A 25,058-nucleotide genomic window follows, 5' to 3' on the forward strand; every position below is an offset into this window, starting at 1 on the left:
AAAGAGAATATTATTCTTTTGCTCTGAGATTCTCTCAAGGCACCAAAATTATATTAGATTTTCCCTTTTGTAACTACCCTTCCCTCAGCAACAATTTCACCTTTCTTCCTTTTATCATTAATTTAAATCCAAACCTTTCCCTCTAAAGTAGGTCCCACTGGTTGTCACTGGACTAGCCCATATTTTTGGTAGCAAGATGAGATATTCCAGGGTTTCCCTTTGGGGTCATTCCCAATAGTAGGGGATCACACTGGATAAATATGAAGAAAGGGTACTATCCTTCCATGAAGCAACAAAACATTTGCATAGTCAGCCCCAGCTTGGCAAAGTGCAGGGAACAGATAATCCACACCATCAATCTCTTTGGAATTTTTGCATTTAGGTTCAAATTAATATACATATTACCTTGTTTTGGAATATTATATGACTTTGGGATTCTTTTTTTTTTTTGAGATGGAGTCTCACTCTGTCACTCAGGCTGGAGTGCAGTAGTGTGATCTCAGCTTACTGCAACCTCCGCCTCCCGAGTTCAAACGATTCTCCTGCCTCAGCCTCCCAAGTAGCTGGGATTACAGGTGCATGTCACCACGCCTGGCTAATTTTGTATTTTTAGTAGAGATAGGGTTTCACTGTGTTAGCCAGGATGGTCTCAATCTCCTGACCTTGCAATCTGCCTGCCTTGGCCTCACAAAGTACTGGGATTACAGGCGTGAGCCACCATGCCCGACGTGCATTTTGGGATTCTTAATGGTAGCCCTGGTTGCAAGGATTACCAGATGCATTATTGAAAAGGAAAATAGAGGTGAAGTAGGGAAGATTGTATGCAAATACTTGTTTCGTTCTTTATCTCTTTCTCCCTAATTCCACCAACAGATATAATCATTTACCTAATGGAATTTCACTTTTAGTTCCCCTTACCTACAGTTGCAAAACACAAAGCTGCAGGCTTGTAGGCTAGTCATTTGATTCTTTGTTACGTCCACCTTCTTAAACAGGTACTTTAGTTATTCATTTCAATTTCCTTTTAACCCACGACTTTGAAAGTGATAAATATAAGTCCATTGAATACAATGTTATTTTGCATGTCATTGCCTATGTGAGCAGTAAACTGAGTGCCATCAGTTGACTTTACTACGATCTAACTAATCTTCTGTTTAGATCAGTTAAAAAGGTAGAAATTGGCTGGACATGGTGGCTCACACCTGTAATTCCAGCACAACACTTTGGGAGGCTGAGGTGGGCAGATCAGTTGAGGCCAGGAGTTTGAGACCAGCCTGGCCAACATGGTGAAACCCTGTCTCTACCAAAAAATACAAAAATTAGCCGGGCGTGGTGACACACACTTGTAATCCCAGCTACTCAGGAGGCTGAGGCAGGAGGATTGCTTGAACCTGGGAGGCAGAGGTTGCAGTGAGCCGAGATTGTGCCACTGCACCTCAGCCTGGGTGACAGAACAAGACTGTGTCTCAAAAACAAACAAACAAAAAGGTAGAAGTTTTCCAAAATTCTATGTTTCTCTCAAGTCTGAGGTAGGGGAATTGGATGGGTTGGGAGAATATCAGTTTGCCCCTTGCTTCCTCAGAGTCTTTCTCCTGTGGGAAACTGCATCTTTTTGGCAGTGAATTTTAAACTGAAAAAGACGTAGGTTCTGAACTCAGGTATTTGCCTTTAAAAAAATCTGGTTCTTGTCTTGCTTTTGAAGTGGATATCTAATGAATACATATTAGTTGGAATTATACAGTAAAGGAGTTTCTGGCTCAGGTTATGATTGGCACATGAGAAATAATAGTTTTTTTCCCCCCAGTGAAATTATTAAGAAAGGGAAAATGTAATTAATATGGTTTGGCTATGTCCCCACCCAAATCTCATCTTGAATTGTAGTCCTCATGTGTCGAGGGAGGGAAGTAATTGGATGATGGGGGCAGTTCCCCCATGCTGTGTGCTCACATGCTCTCTCTTGCCTGCTGCCGTGTAAGGTATGCCTGCTTCCCCTTCCACCATGACTGTGGTTTCCTGAGGCCTCCCCTGCCATGTGAAACTGGGAGTCAATTAAACCTCTTTTCTTTATAAATTATCCAGTCTTGGGTATGTCTTTATAGCTGTGTGAAAATGGACTAATACAACAATTAATTGCTTTTTATCTTCATTTTAATCAATTTATAAGCAAATGGCATTAATAAATTATGATAGAGCAGAATGCAAAGATTTTAAAATAATTTAATCAACCAAATGTGGATCACATAGAATGAATAGATATGAAGAAATATTTTATATAATTTTTGAATGTACAGTTGCATTTATAAAATAAAAATGTGCAAAATCAACTTATGTTTTTAAATGTCCAGATAATGCTTACCCATGAGGGCTGAGTAACTGGAAAAGGGTGTGGGTGGTGGTTACATGGTTATGTTCAGCTTGTAAAAATTAATCAATTATCAATTTGTGACTTATACATGTACTTTAAAAAGTAACAAAAACAAAATGAAACAAAGTGCAGTCTCTGCCCTTTAGCAACTTATGTTCTATTAGGAGGGCCAGCAAGAAAATCTCCATTTCTGTTACTCTTCCTTCCTTTGTGTAGAGTCATTTTTGCATTTGGCATCATTTTCCTTCTGCTTGAAGAACTTCCTTTACCATTTCTTGTAGAGCAAGTTTGCTGGTGGTGAATTATTTCAGCTCTCATATATCTAAAAACCCTTTATTTTGTCTTTGTTTTTGAAACTTTTTTTTTTTTTTTTACTAAATATAGAATTCTAGGTTGAGTTTTTTTTCCTTTCAACATTTGAGAGATATTGCAGCCACTGTTTTTCTGCTTCTGTTGCTTCTGATGAGAAACATGCTGACACTCATACCTTTCTTATTTTGTATGTTATGTGTCCCCCCTCAACCCCTGCTGTTCTTAAGCTTTTCTTTTTCACACTGGTTTTGAGCAATTTTATTGGATATACCTTGTGTAGTTTTCTTTCTGTTTCTTGTGTTTGGGGTTCATTGAGCTTCTTGGTTTATATTTCTCATCACATTTTGAAACGTTTTAACCATTGATTCTTCAAATTTTTTTCTGTCCTTTCCTTTCTCTTTTCCTTCTGGGACTCCTATTAGACATATATTAAGTCACTTGAAGTTGTCTTCTACCTTAGTGATACACTGTTAATTAAAAAAAAATCTCTTTTATCTCTGTGTTTCATTGTAGGTGGATTTTATCATTACATGTTTAAGTTCACTAATCTTATCTTCTGCAATCTCTGCCATTAATCCTTTCCAATGTATGTTTAGTCCAGACCTTCTAGTTTTTATTTCTAGATGTTTGATTTAAAAATCTTCTATATCTTTACATATCTTTTTGAAAATATGGAATACAGCTATATTCCATTTTCCTTTTTCCATATTCCATCTGACTATTTTAATGTTCTTGTCTGTTAATTCTAATATCTGTGTGATTTCTGAGTTGACTTCAATTGATTGATGTTTTTCCCCTTATTATAGATCACATTTGCCTGCTTCTTGGCATGTCAGATAATTTTTAATTGGATTTAACACATTGTAAGTTTTACATTGTTGGGTACTGGATATTTTTATGTTATATAAATATTCTTGAGCTGTGTTCAGGGTTGCAATTAAGCTACTTGGAAACAGTTTGATCCTTTCAGGTTTTGCTTTTAAGATTTGCTAGGAAGAACCCAATAAATATTTAGTATAGGGCTAATTATTCCTGACTACTGAGGCAAGACCCTTCTGAGTATACTGCCCAACGTCCCATGAATTAGGAACTTTTTCCATTTGGCTAATGGGAGCAGGCACTATAACCAGCCCTCTGTGAGCATTGGGTGCTATTGCCTCTAATATTTTTGAGTGGTTCTTTTTCTTGCCTAAAAACAGTTCCTCCACAAGTGCTAATCAGTACTCTGGTGAATACTTGAAGGGGGTCCTCTGCAGATCTCTGGAGTTCTGCTCAGTGTGGCTCTGCAGTTCAGAATCCTCTCTGGTACTCCTGTACTCTCAACTCCATTTCCTCATCCCAGGGAGTCTCCTGGGCTCTGCCTGGATTTCCCCTCTCTGCCCGGATTTCCCCTCTCTGCCCATGCCCTGGGAACTCTCAAGATAGTAAGGTGGGGCAACTGCAGACCTCATCCCTTCTCTCAGGGATCACTGTCCTTCCTTGTTAATGACAAGTGCCTTGAAAACCATTGTCTAGTTTTTTGGCTGTTTCAGATGGGACTGTGAAATTCAGCCCCTGTTACTCCATCATGGCCAGATGAGAATATTGAACTGAATCTACACGAGTTTTAAAAATGGCCTGGTGTGGTGGCTCATGCCTATAATCCCAGCATTTTGGGAGGCCGAGGTGGGCGGATCACTTTAGGTCATGAGCTCAAGACCAGCCTGGTCAATATGGTGAAACCCCATCTCTACAAGAAATAACAAAAATTAGCTGGGCATGGTGATGAGTGCCTGTAATCCCAGCTACTTGGAAGGCTGAGGCAGGAGAATCGCCTGAACCTGGGAGACAGAGGTTGCAATGAGCCGAGCTCACATCAGTGGCCTCCAGCCTGGGCAACAGAGTAAGACTCCATCTCCAAACAACAACAACAACAACAACAACAACAACAACAAAAATGAACCTTGTGTGAGCCCAATTTATTTCCTGTATAATGATTATATTTTATAGATATTACATGATTTTATTCTAATAATGGAGATGGATGAATCACAGTAAAATGTTTAAGGTAAAACATTTCACTGTTTTTTGGAAATACTTTCTCAGTGTCAGTTAAAGGGAAACTGTTACCACAAGCTTACTTTATCAAGAATCAGGAAGTACTATGAGATCAGCATTAGATTAAAACAGTGTTGTTTTGAGTGGAAGACTACACATTTTAGGTATGTGATTAGAAAACATACTTGTCAGAATTGTCTGGCTGGATTAATTTGCTAATTTGACCTTCTTCATCATTTGATGTGATGCCAGATACTAATAGCACAATCAATTTATCACTAAGCACTCGTGTTACTTTAGCATTTTTTATGTCCTCAGTAGCTTTTGCTATAATGCTAGGAAATGCTTTGGTCATTTTAGCTTTTGTGGTGGACAAAAACCTTAGACATCGAAGTAGTTATTTTTTTCTTAACTTGGCCATCTCTGACTTCTTTGTGGGTAAGTTATATGTCTTTATTTAAGACAATCTTTTCCAATTTTAATTTATTTCTAAAACCTTAAAATAAGCTTTTGTTATTTCAGGGGACTGTATACGACTGGGGAAAAATAAACACAAAAAGTATAAGTATTAAATTTTGGAGGGGGCTATATGGCACTGTAAGGGAATGTTATACATACGTAAATCAGTGTGGTAGGGGAATTTTCAGCTGAAAACAGTTTATTTTCTTTTTATAGAATAAAGATAAGTCCAGTACAGCTCCAAAATTTTAATGTAAGAGTTACTTCTTTCTGGTGCTATTTTCCTTGTATATTTAGGCTTATAAGTATTCCTCTTTAAGTAAATACGGTTTTGTTGATATCACAGTGTTGGAGTAATAAGAAATTATGTATATGCTAGTAACCAGTGCAATCAGAAAATAGCATATTCAGATCAATTAAATAATATGATTAATAGTATTAATTTAATGATATGGCATAGAATTTTGTAAAATATACCCAACTGTAAACTGCCTTGCATATAATATGATATCATAGCATTATATCATCGTTAAGAGACCATAGAAATCAAACCAACTTTCTCTGAAAACACACACTTTATAATTTTTCACTGCCTGATGCTTCTTATTTTTAAACAATGCTTATCATAATAAGTAGATGTACAGAAATGTCAGCTTATGATACTATTTTACAGGAGTTTCTAGTATAATTTAATCTGGCATATTCAGATTATTTTTGTTTATAACTACATAAAGCTTACATTTATTTTAAAGTGAAATAAACACATAAAATACTTAGTTCATTCCCTGGAATACAGTTGTTACTCAACAAATGTTAGTTCTCTTTTTTTTTTTTTTAATTTCTCTGCAGATATGGGTCAACCCCAATCTAGGTCACAAATGTTAGTATAGTATCTAGCCTGTATAATACTGCTAGGTATGCAAGCACTATTAGGTAATCAAGGGATCTATAGAAGATTAGATTAGTCTCTTCCAGTAAGTTTTTGATGTAGAAGAGTGGACAAGAGATGTTCAGAAATGACTATAGCAGTATAGAGTAACACGAGACCCCACGAAGACCTAAGAAGTGCTATGGTCACTTGGAGGAGGGATAAAGCACGTTTAGTTAGCGAATAAAGGCATTTAACATGAACTTTGAAAGATGGATAGAATTTCCATAGTCAGAGATAGGGCGAAGGATTCTTTGCTCCAAGAATGAGCAAAGGCATGCTGGTAGAAAATCATTGTGCTTATCTTCCTAAGGGTGAGTGAGCTTGGAGCTGGCTGGTGTGCAGACAGGTGCAGGGGAGCCGTAGAGATGAAGATGAAATCTATAAAGTAAGGGCCTTTAAATACCAGCGTGAGTGTGGAGTGGAATTTATTCAGCAGGCCTTGTGGAGATTTAAAGATTTTAAAACAGGAGAGTGGTTGAACAGATCAAAGCTTTACTTTAGAGACATCGGAAGAGCCATAGGAAATGGGGAAACTGGAGTGTGGGGCGGCATGGTTTCAGAGATGATCCTGCAGTAATCTAGGCAGAAATCATGCAGTTAGGACCTGAGCTAGGATGATTGGAAAGGAAGGCCAACAGGCAGAGCAGCTAAGGGTGTGGTTGGGCGGGAGAAGAGAAAGCTGAGTTAAAGATTGGGCTTCTGAGACTAAGAACGGTACGGTGCTCTTCAAAGAAACAGGAAGTATTTGGGCAGGACAGCTCTGGTTCTGATGTTGCACTGAAAGTTCTGGAGAAAAATTCTAGTTGGGGAGATTGATTTAGGAGTCATGGCATAGAAATGACACATAAAGGCAGCTAACCCATAAAGAAGTATTGAAAAAATGCACTATCTCCACATTTGTTTCCTCAATTCTGTCCCTTCAGGTAACCAACATTTGCTGCTTGATGTAGATCCTTCCACATCATTCTCTGTGCTCCCATAAACATGTACAAATACACGAGTTTATTTATGTGAACATAGAGAAAGTTCCACTATAAATATATGTATCCTTTGCTTCTTCCTTCTTCACAGGATCTTGTGACTTTTAGATGACAGTCATCACTTAAAATAGATGATGTGCTTTTACTAACCCAAAGGGAGTGAGGCCCTGACTGCCCCAGTTTTAGGGTGGGAAGGGTGAGGCAGCTGAGAGAGCCTGGGGCCTGAAGCTTTTGAATCAAGATGGTTCTAGGTAAAAATGTCTCCATGTCTGGCCCAAGGCCAGCATCATGGCAGTCCCACCCTCAAGGGCTTGAGCTTGTCTTTGGAAAATGGCCCTGCAGATGTAGTTATTCAGCAGTCCTGGTGATCTCCTCCATCAGCAGGTGGGTGAAGATATAATTCTGATAATTTCTTTTGCTCCTGATTAAAGGAGTTGGGTGCAGGTCAGAGTCTCCTTTCATCTGCCTGCCAGCCTCATCCCTCACATCTCCCCTGCCTCCTGCCAGAGGTCTGCATATTTAACGCAGGGCTCACCATGACACAGTCCCTGGGAGCTTTTTGTAACAGGATTCAAGTTTTCTGCCAGTGCTGTTCTTTCTCCTTTGCCATGCTGGGAAATGAACCTTTTGTCTCAGCCTGGAAGAAGGCGTGGACGTGGTGAGCATGCAGGGCAGAACTCGTGGGAGGTTTTCTGCAGCTGTAAGCCATTGATTCTTAACATTTGGGGTCATGAGATCCAGAGCTGCAGAGCCATGTGACCATGGCAGGGCAGATTAGACCCTCACATGTGCTTGGAACTGTGGCTTTGCTGGCTGAATGCCCTCTTCCCCCCAGGTTTCAGAACTGGCCCTCTACAGAGAATCTAAATTTGTGGCACCCAAGTTGCTAGCTTCTCAGGCTGAATTTACTGTTGAGAGCAAAGATTTATTGAGGAAAAATTCTAGTACTAGCTACACTGGACGTTATATAAATACACCTCATCTGTATACTATTCTGGGAAACATACTATCTATATCTACATCAATATCTATAAAAGTGTTACCATGTAACCAGTGTTTCCATTTGTGGGTACTTTCTTCTCATCCCCATGTTGTGTTGGCATTTGTGGCCTACATGACCATGTGACAGATGGCTGGACAGGATCTTCAGGGGATAAAGGTGGTTGCTGCTATCAGAGCCTGAACCAAGTGTTCAGGATGGCAGAATTTATCTTGATACCTGTATGCCTGAGTTCAAGACTCTTTTCTGGCCTTCTGTATTTATCTGCTCAGGCTGCCGTAACAAAATACCCTAGACTGGGTGGCTTAAACAACTGACATTTATTTTCTCACAGTTCTGGAGCTGGGGACATCCCAGATCAAGATTCTGGCCAATTTTGGTTCCTGATGAGGGCTGTCTTTCTGGCTTGCAGATGGCTGCCGTCTACCTGCGTCCTCAAGAGGCCTTTCTCTGAGTGCGCACAGAGAGAGAGAGTGAGCTCTCTGTTGTCTCCTCTTATAAGCACACTATTGGATCAGGGCCCCACTCTTATGAACTGTTTTACTCTTAATTTTGTCCTTGAAGGTCTTAGTTCCAAATATAGCCACATGGGGGGTTAGAGCTCCAACATGTGAATTTGGGGAGGGCACATACACATTCAGGCCATAACACCCTCTGTGCACTCACCATCATCCACACATTCCTCTGGCGGCCCAAAGGATTTACTTGGGGATTTTAGCTCCTGCCATCTTTTGATTGCCATTTTCTCATGGAAGATGTAGCTTCTTAGCTGGCTTAGAAAGAAGGGACGATGCCAGATGGGTGGCAATTTTAAAGCAAACTGGGCTTCTCCATCCTCATCTATTTGTTCATCCAACAATTATTTCTTTTGAAGGAGGCACTTTCTGAGGTGCTGGGGATAGAGCAGTAAAAATACACGTGAAAATCCCTGCCCTCATGATGCTTCTATTTCTACTGGGAGCAGGGGCATGGAGACAGAAAATAAACAAGAAAAATAACTAAGACAAATTTTATAGTATTTTAGAGGGTGATAATTGCTACTGAAAAAAATGCAGAGAGGAGGGAAAGGGAGTGTGCTGGGAGTGGGGCTGCAATTTTAAAACTTGGAGCTAGAATTTACTGAGAAAGACACATTTGAAGCCTGGGCGTGGTGGCTCACATCTGTAATCCCAGCACTTTGAGAGGCCGAGGTGGGTGGATCACTTGAGGCCAGGAGTTCGAGACCAGCCTGGCCAATATGGTGAAACTCCAGTCTCTACTAAAAATACAAAAATTAGCCGGGCGTGGTGGTGTGTGCCTGTAATCCCAGTTACTCAAGAGGCTGAGGCAGGAGAATCACCTGAACCCAGGAGGTGGAGGTTGCAGTGAGTTGAGATCATGCTACTGCACTCCGGCTTGGGTGACAGAGCCAGACTGCGTCAAAAAACAAACAAACAAAACAAAAAGGAAAGACATTTGAGCAAACAGAAGGCGCCCTTGGGGGAAGAGCATTTCACGCCAAGGAACAGCAGGTGCGCAGGATCTGAGGCAGAAGGGTGGGTGGTGCATTGGAGGCCAGAACGGCTGGGATGGAGTGATTGAGGGGTGAGAAGTAGGAGTGGGACTGCGGAGGTGGGGGCATATAGCTTGTTTTCTTTTACTTTTGTCTTAATCTTTTCAAGAAACTGGCTCTTAGTTTTACTTATCAGCTCCATTTGACCCGAAAACACAATTCCAGAATCGAAGGTGTAGAAACACTTCAGAGTAGGTATATTAGAGAAATAGTTCAGATTCCGTTTTTTTGCAACTCGTTCGGAATGAGCCACAGACATCTCTGTTGCTCAACAAGACAGAGGAACTGAGCATGACACAAGTACGGAAGCATTACCTAGAATGCAGGGTGACAGCACAGTGGGGGTTATGAAAACCAAAGGAATATCCTAGAGCCTGTCTTCAGCTAACCACTGTTTCCAGCAGCTCCTAGGCTTTCGAACACACCTTTCCTCTTTTGCGTAAATCAGAAAGCGTGTGACAAAGAGCATTTACCTCCCACCCCCTGCCCTGAACCTCTCAGTCAGTGGTGTCTAGAATGCATTACTAGTATCTCTCTTCTTTCTCATTCTGTGAAAGAAATGAGTTCCAGTGTTGAAAATACTCATGTTCGAACATTGGAAGCCACAACCGTGGGCTGAAATATAATAAATGTCTGTTTTGGGGATACTTTGATTTACCTCAAGTGGACCTGGTGACCTATATTATTATATATATATATATATATATATATATATATATATATATATATATATATTTATTTATTTTTGAGGCAGGGTCTCACTCTGTTGCCCAGGCTGGAGTGCAGTGGTGTGATCATGGCTCACTCCAGCCTTGACCTCCCTGGCTCAAATGATCCTCCTGCCTCAACCTCCTGGTTAGCTGGAACTACAGGCTTGTGCCACCATGTCCAGCTAATTTTTGTATTTTTTTTTTTTTTTTTGTAGAAATAGGGTTTTGCCATGTTGCCCAGGCTGGTCTCCAACTCCTGAGCTCAAGTGAGCTACCTGCCTCAGCCTCCCAAGGTGCTGGAATTACAGGCATGAGCCACTACTCTCAGCCAGTGACCTATTTTATACCATAGACATACACACACATACCCTGGAGATGAAAGGCACCCTAAGGAAGTTTACTTATCATTAAAAATATAATTGAAACATGAAACAAACAGGTTATTTAAACTACATATAAGAACTGACCACGCAACTCTTCATCTCTGTGGTGTCTTGTACCTAGGGACAGAATACTAGGGTTTAGCACTACCTTCCACTGGTTCTGAAACCATGCCGTTATAGCCTCACGTGGTCTTGTTTTTGGAGAATGCAGGCTTTCCTTCTTCCTTTCCTTTTCCTTTATCATTACTATTCTTAATAATAGACTAATTTGGTTCTCATGAAAAAATGGGAATTCCTGGAAGTACCTGATACATTTGAAGTAACTCAACAAAGTAAGATTTCATCTCAGCTTCCACTTAATAGATCATATTCTTAGCAACTAATCACACCTGTCTGAAATGCCAATGCAATTAAAAACCCCTAAAAGCTAAAGGAAAAGGAACCTTGTTTCGTCACTTTTCAGTTAAGCAGTTTCTATGCTGGGCTGAATCACTGTGGTAGAGCTTATCTATTTGTTCATGCAGTGAAGAGTTGTAGGTAAAGTCAGAGGTTCTGAAATCACAATCCCTGGTTTCAGATGCAATCTTCTCCACTTGCTAGTTGAGTGGACCTTGGTCTAATTGTCTCTTTTCTGAGCTTTAGGTTCTTTAACTGTTAACTCAGCATGGTCCCTTCCTCACAAAGTTTCTATGAAGATGAAATGAGGTGACATTTGCAATGCACACAGCACAGGGTCTGCCATATGGTAATTGTATAAGACATATTAGCTGTTACTAATTTAAGTGAAATGTACAAGTCATTGGCCAACTCTAGAGGTTGTAGGAAATACAAAGATTGATTTGCGATATGACCCTAATCCTCAGGAGAGACAGACTAAAAAGATGACTATGATATAAAAGTAGAATGTAATTAATGCATGAGAGAGGGAAAGATGAGCAAAGAACCAGGAAAGTGCAGAGGACAGAGGGGTCACTTCCACTGAGGAAGCTCCAAGAAAGAGGGCATGGAGGAGGTCACTTTTTGGCCTCAGTGAAAAATGAGAAAGAAGTGAATGGAATTTTTATTTATTTTTTATTTTCATTTTTTTGAGACAGAGTTTTGCTCTGTCACCCAGGATGGAGTGCAGTGGCCCCATCTCAGTTCACTGCAACCTCCATCTCCCGGGTTCAAGCGGCTCTCCTGCCTCAGCCTCCTGAATAACTGGGATTACAGGCGTGCACCACCATGCCCAGCTAATTTTTGTATTTTTAGTAGAGATGAGGTTTCACCATGTTGGGCAGGATGGTCTTGAACTCCTGACCTCAGTTGATCCACCTGCCTCGGCCTCCCAGAGGGCTGGGATTACAGGTGTGGGCCACTGTGCCCGGCCTGAATTGACTTTTTAGTAGAAGACAGGTGGACATTTTGGGAAGAAAGAATGATGTTGGCAGAGAAAAAAGAGATGTGAAAATGTGCCATGTGTTTGGGGGAAGGGTGGTCCATCCTGTTGGGGTTAGAGCATGAAAAAAGTAAAGATGATTTATGCTGCCTGTGGCTAGAAATACAAGACCTGTACTTAATTTGGAAAGTAGAAAGGAGCCATTGAAAGTACAGCCACCCCTTGGTGTCTGTGGGGGGTTTGTTCCAGGAATCCCCTTAGATAGCAGAATCCAAGAAAGCTGAAGTCCCTGATATAAAATGCTGTAGTATTTCCATATAACCTATGTACATCCTCCCATATACTTTATTATTTATTATTATTTTTAATAATAAAGATGGGGTTTCACCATGTTGCCCAGGCTAGTTACGAACTCCTGTCCTCAAGTGATCCACTCACCTTGGTCTCTCAAAGTGCTGGGATTACAGGCGTGAGTTACCACACCCGGCCCCTCCCGTATACTTTAAATCATCAGTAGATTATGTATAATACCAAAGACAATGTGAGTGCTATGTAAATAGTTGTTATACTGTAGTGTTTAGAGAATAATGACCAGAAGTCATTACCATTAGTTAAAGTCTATACATGTCCAGTACAGATGCAGTTTTTTTCCAAATATTTTCTATCTGTGGTTGGTTGAATCCACAGATGTAGAATTCATGGATAAAGAGGGCCCACTGTGCAATGTTCATGACCCCTCTTCTAAAAATGGCGTTTAAGGAGTGTGTAGAAAATCAGTCCTGAGCTGCTTGATGAAATACCGTGAATTTCTAAATTAGAGACAAATCATTCGTAGTGAATTCAGATATGTCATTGTGTTGTGTAGCCATTAAAACATGCCCATTTGTGTTCATTGATGTGCGCTATGTTTTTACACTTATGTTTTCCCTGTGCAGGTGTGATCTCCATTCCTTTGTACATCCCTCACACGCTGTTCGAATGGGATTTTGGAAAGGAAATCTGTGTATTTTGGCTCACTGCTGACTATCTGTTATGTACAGCATCTGTATATAACATTGTCCTCATCAGCTATGATCGATACCTGTCAGTCTCAAATGCTGTAAGTCAAAACGTTAATTTATCCCCCTTAGAAGATTATGTAAATGTATATGATGGGTCCTCAAGCAAAAATTCTTTTAAGCCTAATTGTTAATTTAATTGACAGGCCTTAGAGGAACCCTATCCTTTTGTTGTCTGGCATAAAGTTCTTGCTGGTTGTTAGTTTGTGTGACTTGGATAATTCACTCACCTATGCGCCATTGAAATGGGAAGGAATCAAAGAAAACCCAAGGCAAGTTGTCCCAACTGGTATACTAAGTCTATAGTAGATTGGATAGACATGACATTCATGACAGGTTTATGGGTTCTACTCCACAGACATATGGAGTATATGACCTGAATATATTCCTCGGAATGGAACTTGGAGGGCAGTAGAAAGAATCCCATACTTTGAAATGTGATGAGAAAATCAATTCTGAATGGCCAAACGAAAAGACAGTATATAGGGAAGCTACAGTTTACACAGTGGGACCAGCCAGAAAGATCAAGTCCTCATGCCCTTTTAGAACCTGGGCCAAGAAAGGTGGAACTTACTCAAGATTTGGAATAGCCTCATCTACGAGTTAGTGGAAATTTTTAAGTCAGCTAAATTTCTCAGCAATGGATCAAAAGAGAAAATAAGGTTGAAGTAAGGACAAGGGGGCCATAGAAATGTGGGGCAGTGATCTGAAACCTTTGAGGCCTAGATGGGAAACTTCCTTCACTCCCCTCTCAGGGACCCAACTCTGGGGGACTACTGTGTGACAGGCATTTTGCTAAGTGCTGGGATACAGAAGTGAATATGCAGAGTCTCCATTTCATTTTTCTTTCCAACTTTTGTTTTGGTCTCAGGGGTACGTGTGCAGGTTTGTCGCGGGGGTTTTGATGTAGGGATTATTTTGTCACCCGGGGAATGAGCACAGTATCTGATCGGTAGTTTTTTGATCCTCTCCCTCCTCCCACCCACCACCCTCAGGTGGGCCCCGGTATCTATTGTTTCTTTTTTTGTGTGAGTCTGTATTTTTGACGAGCATAGTCATCTACATGGAGGCAGATCCAGGAACAAATCGGTTCAGTACAATGGACTAAGTGCTGTCCTGGGGTGTTGAGAGGACAGTGACAGCTCTAGCCTGGGACGATTGTGCAGCTGGAGGTTGACAGGATTGGAAGGTGTATTAGATCAGGCATAGATAAACTGCTGTGACAAAGAGTCTCCAAAATGTGGAGGCTTAAGCAAGATAAATGTTTATTTTTCTCTTACGTAACAGTCCATGAAAGAGTGGATTCTCTGCTCCAGGAACTCACCCAGGAACCCTGCTGGCAGGGTGGCTCTGCACCCTTTGGGGGCAGGGAGTGGCAAACTTTCATTATCAAGAGCCAGATAGCAAATAATTTGGCTTTGTAGAACCTACTGTTTCTGTTGCAACTGCTCAAATATGCCATTGTAGCCCCCAGACAGCCACAGATGATATATACAAAAGTGTACTTGACTCTGTTCCAATAAAACTTTATTTGTCCAAACAGGTGGTGGGCCACATTTGTTTCTCTATTTTTATTTTTATTTTTATTTTTTGGAGACAGGGTCTCACTGTGTCACCCAGGCTGGAGTGCAATGGCATGATCTTGGCTCACTGCAACCTCTGCCTCCCAGGTTCAAGTGATCCTCCTGCCTCAGCCTCCCAAGTAGCTGGGATTACAGGCGCATGCCACCATGCCTGGCTAATTTTTGTATTTTTAGTAGAGATGGGCTTTCACCGTGTTGGCCAGGCTGGTTTTGTACTCCTGATCTCATGTGATCCACCTACCTCTGCCTCCCAAAGTGCTGGGATTACAGGCAGGAGCCACTGCGCCTAGCCCATATTTGTTTCACGGACAGTAGTTTTCTGGCCTCTGCTTTAGTCCATTCTCCTCTGCATGGCCAAAGTCAGGTTGTTGTCATACTAGATTCTAGGAAAGGGAAGAAGTCCAGAGCAAAGGATTTTTTTTTTTTTAACCAGGTAGTGCAGAATCACACAGTCATTTCCACTTACATTTTATTGGTGAAACTTAGTCACATGGTCCCATCTCGCCACAAAGGAAGCTGGGAAACTCTAGTCGAGCCACCACATAGTCAGGAAGGAGGGGAGAATGGATGTGGGAGGACAGCCAGCTATGTCTCCTCCTTAGCATCGCATACTTCATTGGTGCCAGGGACCACTGCAGTTTGTATTGTATGCGGAGAGTGCAGATCAGCTTGGATTAACAATTCAAATGCCTATAGTCTCATATTTTTCAAACTGCTGGCCTTGGCCCATTATTGATTTATGAAATCAATTTAGTGGGTTGTGACCTTTTTTTTTTCATTAAAAAATATGGAATGAAACAGAATAGAACAGCTGAGCATGTTGGCTCACTCTTGTAATCCCAGCACTTCGGGAGGCCAAGGCAGGTGGATCTCTTGAGGTCAGGAGTTGGAGACCAGCCTGGCCAACATGGTGAAACCCCGCCTCTACTAAAAATACAAAAAAATTAGCCAGGCATGGTGGCGCTTGCCTGTAATCCCAGCTACTTGGGAGGCTGAGGAAGGAGAATTGCTTGAACCCGGGAGGCAGAGGTTGCAGTGAGCTGAGATTGCACCACTGCACTCCAGCCTGGGTGTCACAGCAAGACTCCATCTCAAAAAAAAAAAAAAAAAAAAAAAAGAAATGGAATAGAACAAAATAAAAAATTAGAAACCTTCAGATTATCTTGTACATAATAAAAGTAAATACTGTTTTATGAATACTTCCATCTGTGTGCTTGGTTGTGATGTACAATATAATTTTACTTTAGATCACAGTCAAGTGTTTGAAAAATAATGCTCTAATTCAGTATCTTTCCCATTTAGTACTTTCAAAATTTCCTTTGTTTCTGGGTTAACATTTCTTTTTAATCTCCACTGGATGTTCCTAGGGCTTCCTTCTCTAGATGTCCCAGCTTTTGAATTTACTCTTAGGTTTATGGGCAGAAAAGGGACAGCTTACCCAGTTGGGAAAAGTGCTTAGAGGTTACAGAGAGATGAGGGATGATACCCAGGGGAATGTAGACTTTCTTTTTGTTTTTTTTTTGTTTTTTTTTAATTTTTATTTCTTTGAGACAGAGTCTGGCTCTGTCGCCCAGGCTGGAGTGCAGTGACATGATCTCGGCTCACTGCAAACTCCCCCTCCCGGGTTCAAGCCATTCTTGTGCCTCAGCCTCCTGAGTAGCTGGGATTACAGGCGCGTGCCAGCACGCTTGGCCAATTTTTGTACTTTTAGTAGAGATGGGGTTTTGCCATGTTAGCCAGGGTGATTTCGAACTCCTGACCTCAAGTGATCCGCCCCCCTCAGCCTCCCAAGTTGCTAAGATTACAGGCATGAGTCACCATGCCCGGCCTGTTTTTTGTTTTTAAATCCTGGTCTTGCCTCGAGTAATTCCCCTGGCAATTCAGGCTGTAAACTTGGTGAGGGATGGGTTGGCTAGATCCTGGGTCCCCAGTGCACAGCACAGAGTAGAATACACAGGGTTCCACAAATGAATGTATGGATGCTGGCAGGGGTGCTCAGGCAGACCTTGTACCTCTGCTGGCGAATAGTTCAAATGCAGCCGTGTGAAAACAGAAGGAAGCCTTCAAAGACACTGGGATCCCATAGGCAGTAGCAGTGGGGAAGCTGAACTCTTACTGTAGCTGAAAGTACAGGAGACAGTGTGATAGGGGAAAGGGATGGGTGGCCTGGGAAATGGAAATCTGACAATAATTTGGAAAAGAAAAGCCCAGTGCAGGTGGAGCACATGATTACAGTCCTCAGAGAGGTTTTCTGGAGGTGCAGATTCCATGTGGCTGAAGTCAGAGTTGGGTGGGGAAGGAGAACAGCAGGGCTTCGTGGTAGCTGGAGGGAATGGGAATTAAAATGTACAAAAAGGGTTTGGCGCGGTGGCTCATGCCTGTAATCCCAGGGCTTTGGAAGGCCGAGGCTGGCAGATCACTTGAGGTTAGGAGTTTGAGACCAGCCTGGCCAACATGGCAAAACACAGTCTCTACTAAAAATACAAAAATCAGCCGGGCTTGGTGGCGGGCGCCTGTAATCCCAGCTACTCGGGAGACTGAGGCAGGAGAATCACTTGAACCCAGGAGGCGGAGGCTGCAGTGAGCCAAGATCGCACCACTGCACTCCAGCCTGGGCGACAGAGCAAGACTCTGTCTCAAAAAAAAAAAGTACAAAAAAGCATACAGAATTAAGATAGGAAAAGAAGGGTATTTCTTTACCTGCAGATGAAGAAAGAAACTTGACAGTAAAATCAAGACCACAGGAAATCTCATGGCTGGGAGGACATGCTGGGGCATTGTGTTTATTTGCTGGGGCTACCAAAACAAGACCACAAACTGGGTTGCTGAAAACAACAGGAATTTATTCTGTCACGGTCCTGGAGACTAGACATTTGAAATCAAGGTGCTGACAGGGCCATCCTTTCTCAGAAGGCTCCAGGACACCTTGTTCTGTGCCTGTCTTTTAGCTGCTGGTGTTGCCAGCAACCCCTGGCATTCCTTGGCTTGTAGATGCGTCCCTCCAGTCTTTACATCTGTTGTAACGTGGTGTTGTCTCCCTGGGTCTGTGTCTGTGTCTCTGTTTTCTCTTCTTATGAGAACATATTAGACAGGGTGACCCCTAATTCAGTGTGACCTCGTCTTAACTGGATTACATCTGCAAACACCGTATTTCCAAAGAAGGTCACATTCACAGGTACTGAGGGGTTTAGGACTTCACCATACCTTTTTGGGGGACATAATTTAACCCACAACAGGCACTTAGAATGGTCCTGAAATCCATCTCATTATGAACACCAACAAGTTCTAGTAGGCCGCTCGGCCTCACCAAAAAAACCTGATTGACAGAAGGTGTGGATATTTTATTGGGGCGGGAAAAAAGTAGGGCAAGAGACAGTGTCCTGAATAATGGGCGTATTCTGTAGTGGGCAAGAGCTAGGCCGCCGCGGGATTTCAGGGACACGCAGCCTGGGTCCGGATTCAAGCAATGCTTGAGCTGTCTATCTTTCAAATATGCTCCCCAGAGATGCACAGATCAGCATCCTCTTCACAGCTCCTTGGCTGTCCATTATCTCAACTGACCCTATGCATAATGGAAGAGAGATCACTTTCCAACATATTGTGTTATATCATTACCAAGGCTGAGCAGAGCAATTAAAAAACTAAATGCAGCTTTAGCACCATCTGGGTATTGTTACCATCTTCATAATCATTAGATTTAGTGCAAGAGATGTATTAATTAGTGGCACAGGAAGCAGAAGGCAAAAAAAAAAAAAAGTGTATCGCATGTGAGAGCTCGTGGTCAGCACCATATGCATTTTAGCTTAGCCTCAGAAAGACCAGCAATTTGAGAGAGAAAAAAAAACAACTGAATCCACCTCCCTACAGTTAAAAAGAAAACTTAATGTTTTTATTTTTAAATTATTAACTAGCTTTCTTTTACCTCCAGCCAATAGAGGTCTTAGCCTGTAGGATCCATCAAAGAAAGAGTGCTGGGCAATGCTGCACCCCTTTAAACCATGAGAAACCATTGCAGAACGAGACTTAAAATCTCACAGAACAAATATGACACAAGAAATAGAAAAAAGGAAAAGGAAGCATGTACCAATTTCATGGGTAGATCCATTTTTTTTGCCTGTGAGTGAGGAAATCAGAGAAACATGGAACATGAGAGCTGAAAGGAACCTTGGAACCTTACTGATTTTTTTTTTTTTTTTGAGACAGAGTCTCACTCTGTCACCAGGCTGGAGTGCAGTGGCTCCATCTCGGTTCACTGCAACCTCTGCCTCCCTGGTTTAAGCGATTCTTGTGCCTCAGCCTCCCGAGAGCTGGGACTACAGGTGCGAGCCACCATGCCAGGCTAATTTTTGTATTTTTGGTGGAGATGGGGTTTCACCATGTTGGCCAGGCTGGTCTCGATCTCCTGGCCTTGTGATCCGCCTGCCTCGGCCTCCCAAAGTGCTGGGATTACAGGCGTGAGCCACCGTGCTGGGCTGAAACCTTACTGATTTAAATGAGGTTCAGAGAGGTTGTCTGTTTCAGGTCACCTTAAAGAGTTCCTTATACCTCATAGAGTGATTGGTCTTAGGGGTCTTTAGATTTAGAAGACATTATTAAAGATTTCAGGATTGACATAAGGATTGTGGGTCCTGTGATGGGAGGGCAGTCCTCACTCATAGAATCTCATTTTCCTTTATAGAAGCCTGTCCTTGTGACCAAGGGGAGTTAGAATATTCTTCATCCTTAAAAAAGATGGTGGCACTAGCCACAGTCATATCTCTCAAAGTGGCTGGTCTTCACAGCTTTGACATTGTATTTGTCAGGTGGAAACACTTGCATCAAGAAGTAACGTGGGTGGGCTGGGTGGGCTCAAGTTTGTAATCACAGCACTTTGAGAGGCTAAGACAGGAGGATTACTTGAATCTAGGAGTTCGAGACTAGCATGGACAACATAGTGAGACATTACCTCTACAAATAACAAAAAAATGTAGCTAGGTGTGGTGGTGTACATTTGTGGTCCTAGCCACTTGGGAGGCTGAAGCAGGAGGATCACTTGAGCCTAGGCAGTCAAGGCTGCAGTGAGCTGTGATTGTGCCACTGCACTGCAGCCCTGGGCAACAGAATGAGACCCTGTCACAAACAAACAAATGAACAAACAAACAAATACCAAGAAGTGACTTGGTAATGCTTAATAGCAATGTAGTATTTATCTGCAGCAGGTTTAAAAATCCTTTTTGGGCCAGGTGCGGTAGCTCACATGTGTAATCCAAGCACTCTGGGAGGCTGAGGTGGGCAGATAACCTGAGGTCAGGAGTTTGAGACCAGCCTGGTCAACATGGTGAAACCCCATCTCTACCAAAAATATAAAAATTAGCCAGGTGTGGTGGTGGGTACCTGTAATCCCAGCTATTCAAAAGGCTGAGGCAGGAGAATTGCTTGAACCTGGGAAGTGGTGGTTGCAGTGAGCCGAGATTGCGCCATTGCACTCCAGCCTGGGTGACAAGCGTGAAACTGTCTCAAACAAATAAAATAAAATAAAAACAAAAAAAAAAAGTCTTTTTGTCTGTGGTTAATCTTCTTGGGAGTGATGAGAGTCTTTCTGTTTTTGATTCCACCTTCAAGTCTAAGCAAAAACCACAGAGTAGATTCTTTCTGTATATTGGAATCAGATAAGGCAATGGCTTTCAAACTCTTTTGACTGTGACCACAGTGAGAAATGGATTTGGTGCTGTGATTCAGAGAAACTGCATTTCTCTTTATTTATATATACATATCTCTATTCCCAAAGACATATTGCTTTATTTGATGAAACATCATTAAAGAACACCTACCCTCACTATATGTGATGCATTCTGACATCAACTATTCTATTTCATGAAAAAGATCTGGTCATGCTCAGCCTGAAGATTGAGCAATACTGTGGTAAGGTGCGTCCAACTTCAGTTGTTTGACATTCAGATTAGTGTCAATTAGGAAAAACTGCTTTCTTATTTTACATACTGGCCTTGAAATTTTCTATAGTATTCAGGGATTTAACCTTGAAGGTAACAGTCTTCTCCCCTGAAAACCATTAAGAAAGTCTGCCTCTTGGTCCAGGCTCCACTGAAGCCAAACCCTCTGTCCTGGTCCACATCGTGATACCCAGGTTAGTTAATGTCTCCATCCTTTGCACATCCCTGAAATTTCTAAGGATCTATGAGATACTTTATGCATTCAATATACACATTCATTATATTGAAAATAATTTGGTTTCTTCTAGGTGTCTTATAGAACTCAACATACTGGGGTCTTGAAGATTGTTACTCTGATGGTGGCCGTTTGGGTGCTGGCCTTCTTAGTGAATGGGCCAATGATTCTAGTTTCAGAGTCTTGGAAGGATGAAGGTAGTGAATGTGAACCTGGATTTTTTTCGGAATGGTACATCCTTGCCATCACATCATTCTTGGAATTCGTGATCCCAGTCATCTTAGTCGCTTATTTCAACATGAATATTTATTGGAGCCTGTGGAAGCGTGATCATCTCAGTAGGTGCCAAAGCCATCCTGGACTGACTGCTGTCTCTTCCAACATCTGTGGACACTCATTCAGAGGTAGACTATCTTCAAGGAGATCTCTTTCTGCATCGACAGAAGTTCCTGCATCCCTTCATTCAGAGAGACAGAGGAGAAAGAGTAGTCTCATGTTTTCCTCAAGAACCAAGATGAGTAGCAATACAATTGCTGCCAAAATGGGTTCCTTCTCCCAGTCAGATTCTGTAGCTCTTCACCAAAGGGAACATGTTGAACTTCTTAGAGCCAGGAGATTAGCCAAGTCACTGGCCATTCTCTTAGGGGTTTTTGCTGTTTGCTGGGCTCCATATTCTCTGTTCACAATTGTCCTTTCATTTTATTCCTCAGCAACAGGTCCTAAATCAGTTTGGTATAGAATTGCATTTTGGCTTCAGTGGTTAAATTCCTTTGTCAATCCTCTTTTGTATCCATTGTGTCACAAGCGCTTTCAAAAGGCTTTCTTGAAAATATTTTGTATAAAAAAGCAACCTCTACTATCACAACACAGTCGGTCAGTATCTTCTTAAAGACAATTTTCTCACTTCTGTAAATTTTAGTCTCAGTCTCACCTAAATGAATCAGGTCTGCCCTTTATCTTGCCCTTTTCATTCTACCAACAGATCTGCACTTTGAAGTCAATGGAAAATTACTCCAGTGAATAATAGCAGTATAATATTATGACTTGAAAATATTTTTGTAAACTTGTAGTCATAATAGTACTATATTCTTCTTAGTCCTCACCTCTTCCTTGTCTTTTAGATCTTAATTTCATGCTGATTACAAAAATCCAGTTTGGTTTTCTTTCTATGTTCCATGCATAATACAGTCTTAAGTGAATTTCTCTTTTTTTAATTTTATCATAATAGAAACTTATCCAGTTTGAGAATCATTCCCTAAAGCATGCAATAGGAAAAAGAACCTCCTGGCTGGGACTGCCCAACTCTGTTCTGATCAGTGGGTGGGTGAGGTAGGGTTTGAGTTAGCAAGAGCAGGGAACGGGCATGTGCCCAGGTGAGCTCCTGTGTGTGTCCAGATTTTATATTCCTAATCCCAGTAAGGAAGAAAGCGTAGTGTGGGAGAGGAGAGAGCTGATGACTGCAGTTCTCAAAGGTCCTCAGTGAAGTTATTTTGGAGGCCCTGGTGGTCACAGGATCAGAAGGCAAGGGATAAGCAGTGGTCACCAATGGTTGAAAGTATGGCTTGTCCTATTTCTTCCTGTTCTCTTTTTCCAGCTTCCACATCAGCTTCCTTTTTTGAGAACATATAGAAGAAGAAGGCTAAGAGATGGTGAAGAGACTACATGATTAAACTAGATAGACCTGGTATACAGTCACTGAACTAGTAGATGTCAATAATTATTATTTTTAAAAATTTTTATTTGTTGGCCGGGCATGATGGCTCACACCTGAAATCCCAGCACTTTGGGAGGCCAAGGTGGGCGGATCATGAGGTCAGGAGATCGAGACCATCCTGGCCAACATGGTGAAACCCCATCTGTACTAAAATACAAACAAGTAGCTGGTTGTGGCGCCGCATGCCTGTAGTCCCAGCTACTCGGGAGGCTGAGGCAGAGGAATTGCTTGAACCCGGGAGGCGGAGGTTGCCAGCCTGGCAACAGAACAAGACTCTGTCTAAAAAGAAAAAAATTTTTTTTGTTGTTTAAGGCGGCATCTTGCTCTATCTCCCAGGCTGGAGCGTAGTAATGCAATCATAGCTCACTGCAGCCTGGAACTCCTCGGCTCAAGCAATCCTGCTGCCTTGGCCTCCTGAGTATGTAGGACTACAGGTACTTGCCACCACACCTGGATAATTAAAAAAGTATTTTTGTAGAGATGAAGTCTCACCGTGTTTCCCAGCCTGGATGTCAATAATTATTTTTTAAAAAAAATTTTTAAAAAGGTTTTTTGAGACAGATTCTTGCTTTGTCACCCAGGCTGGAGTGCAGTAGCATGATCAGGGATCACTGCAACCTCTGCCTCCTGGGTTCAAGCGATTCTTGTGCCCAAGCCACCTGAGCAGCTGGGATTACAGGTGCATGCCACCATGCCTGGCTAATTTTGGTATTTTTAGTAGAGATGAGGTTTTGCCATTTTGGTCAGGCTGGAATTTTTTTTTTTTTAATTTTGATAAGACAGGGTATCGCCATGTTGGCCAGACTGGTCTCAAACTCCTGGGCTGAAACAATCCTCCCGCCTTGGTCTCCCAAAGTGCTAGGATTATAGGCACAAGACACCACAATAATTATTGCCTGGATGTCAATTATTATTTTAAAATATTGTTGTATTTACTTAATGTCTTTAATGCATTTGCCCAATATTTTACATTGTACTGCTCAGAGGTATTCCTTTATTATGTGGTTAGTATAGGTTATACTTTGCTGACAATTCACATTTTATTAGTTTGGTTATGTTTTGTCCTTTTAAAAAATTTTCTTTTGAGATGGGGGTCTTGCTGTATTGCCCATGCAGGAGTGCAGTGGCACCCTCTCAGCTCACTGCAGCCCTGACTGCCTAGGCTCCAGCAATCTTCTTACTTCAGCCTCCGGAGTAGCTGGGACCACAGGCACTTGCCACCACGCCCCACTAAAATTTTTTTAAATTGTTGTCTTTCTTGAAGTGTTCTCTGCCTGTCTTTGTCACAAAATTTCATTTTTCTCACAGTTAATTTCATCTCTCCGATAAGATTTTATTGGTGTTTCTTTTATAACTTTGCAGTTCTTACACCGTTTAGTGATTTTCATGTTTCTTAGAAACTTTAAACCTTTAACTTCAAACATTAAAATACAAGTCTTTTAAGTACATGAGTGCTTAGAAATGTACATAATGTTTATATACACTTATGCCTTACATTAAAGTCCAATATGAGAAATACATGTTTAACATTCAATAATAATTTTAAAAATTTGAGAAATAAACTCTCATAAATGCACACCTTTTTATAAACTTGCTACTTGTCTGCTGTTGATTTTAACATTTATATAAATTACTAGTTGTGGATTTCATGTGATCACTGGGGGCTTGAACATTCATGGAATGGAGTGGTCCTGTGAAAACTTTTCCCAGTTGAACCTCAGGGGGTGCATGCCCAAGTATTCACATGTATTTTCTAAAGTATATATATATATATATAATATATATTGTATTTCATTCAATCTAAGATGCTGTCAAGATAAGACATATTGTTATTTTATTTACTATATTAGTCTGTTTTCACGCTGCTGATAAAGACATACTCAAGACTGGGAAGAAAAAGAGGTTTAATGGACTTACAGTTCCACATGGGTGGGGAGGCCTCACAATCATGGTGGAAGGCAAGGAGGAGAAAGTCACTTCTTACATGGATGGCGGCAGGCAAGGAGAGAGAGCTTGTGCAGGGAAACTCCCATTTTTAAAACCATCAGATCTTGTGAGACTCATTCACTATCACCAGAACAGCACAGAAAAGACCCACTGCCATAATCCAATCACCTCCCACCAGGTTCCTCCCACAACACATGGGAATTGTGGGAGTTACAATTCAAGATGAGATTTGGGTGGGGACACAGCCAAACCATATCATTTACCATTATGAAAGAGAAAATGCTGCAAATTGTCTGATACAATACTTTAAAAAATCACATTGACAATAAGCTTCATTCTGATTTTAGAGTTGAGATGTGGACAATATGTGTCTTAGAAGTGATGAAGTATGATGTGTGTGTGATAAGTGAACTGAACGAGGCTAATTCTCTGTGAAACGAGAGTTTGAAAAATAAATCCTATGATGGTACATGCATATATTTAT

At 41.5% G+C, this 25,058-nt stretch overlaps 2 protein-coding genes across 2 annotated transcripts in view; both read left to right on the plus strand.

Moving 5' to 3' along the window:
- IMPACT (impact RWD domain protein) overlaps positions 1-13,176 on the plus strand; it is a 41,919-nt gene extending 28,743 nt beyond the window's left edge. The window contains exon 12 of the mRNA XM_055102387.1: positions 13,043-13,176. The gene's annotated coding sequence lies outside the window, so the exon portion shown is untranslated. The remainder of the gene's footprint in view (positions 1-13,042) is intronic.
- HRH4 (histamine receptor H4) lies at positions 4,960-25,058 on the plus strand. Its single transcript, XM_003830278.5, has 3 exons — positions 4,960-5,152; positions 13,043-13,206; positions 20,987-25,058. Exons 1-3 carry the CDS (start codon positions 4,960-4,962, stop codon positions 21,800-21,802), a joined length of 1,173 nt encoding a protein of 390 aa, XP_003830326.1. The 3' UTR covers positions 21,803-25,058.

Source organism: Pan paniscus, chromosome 17 (assembly GCF_029289425.2).
Source record: "Pan paniscus chromosome 17, NHGRI_mPanPan1-v2.0_pri, whole genome shotgun sequence".
Classification (NCBI taxonomy): domain Eukaryota; kingdom Metazoa; phylum Chordata; class Mammalia; order Primates; family Hominidae; genus Pan; species Pan paniscus.

What these genes read in the sequence shown, in the direction of transcription:
- HRH4 (XM_003830278.5), top strand. Translation starts at nt 4,960, where the DNA reads ATGCCAGATACTAATAGCACAATCAATTTATCACTAAGCACTCGTGTT. An exon ending in CATCTCTGACTTCTTTGTGG is followed by an intron (nt 5,153 to 13,042) that starts GTAAGTTATATG and finishes TTCCCTGTGCAG; the next exon opens with GTGTGATCTCCATTCCTTTG. An exon ending in ACCTGTCAGTCTCAAATGCT is followed by an intron (nt 13,207 to 20,986) that starts GTAAGTCAAAAC and finishes GGTTTCTTCTAG; the next exon opens with GTGTCTTATAGAACTCAACA.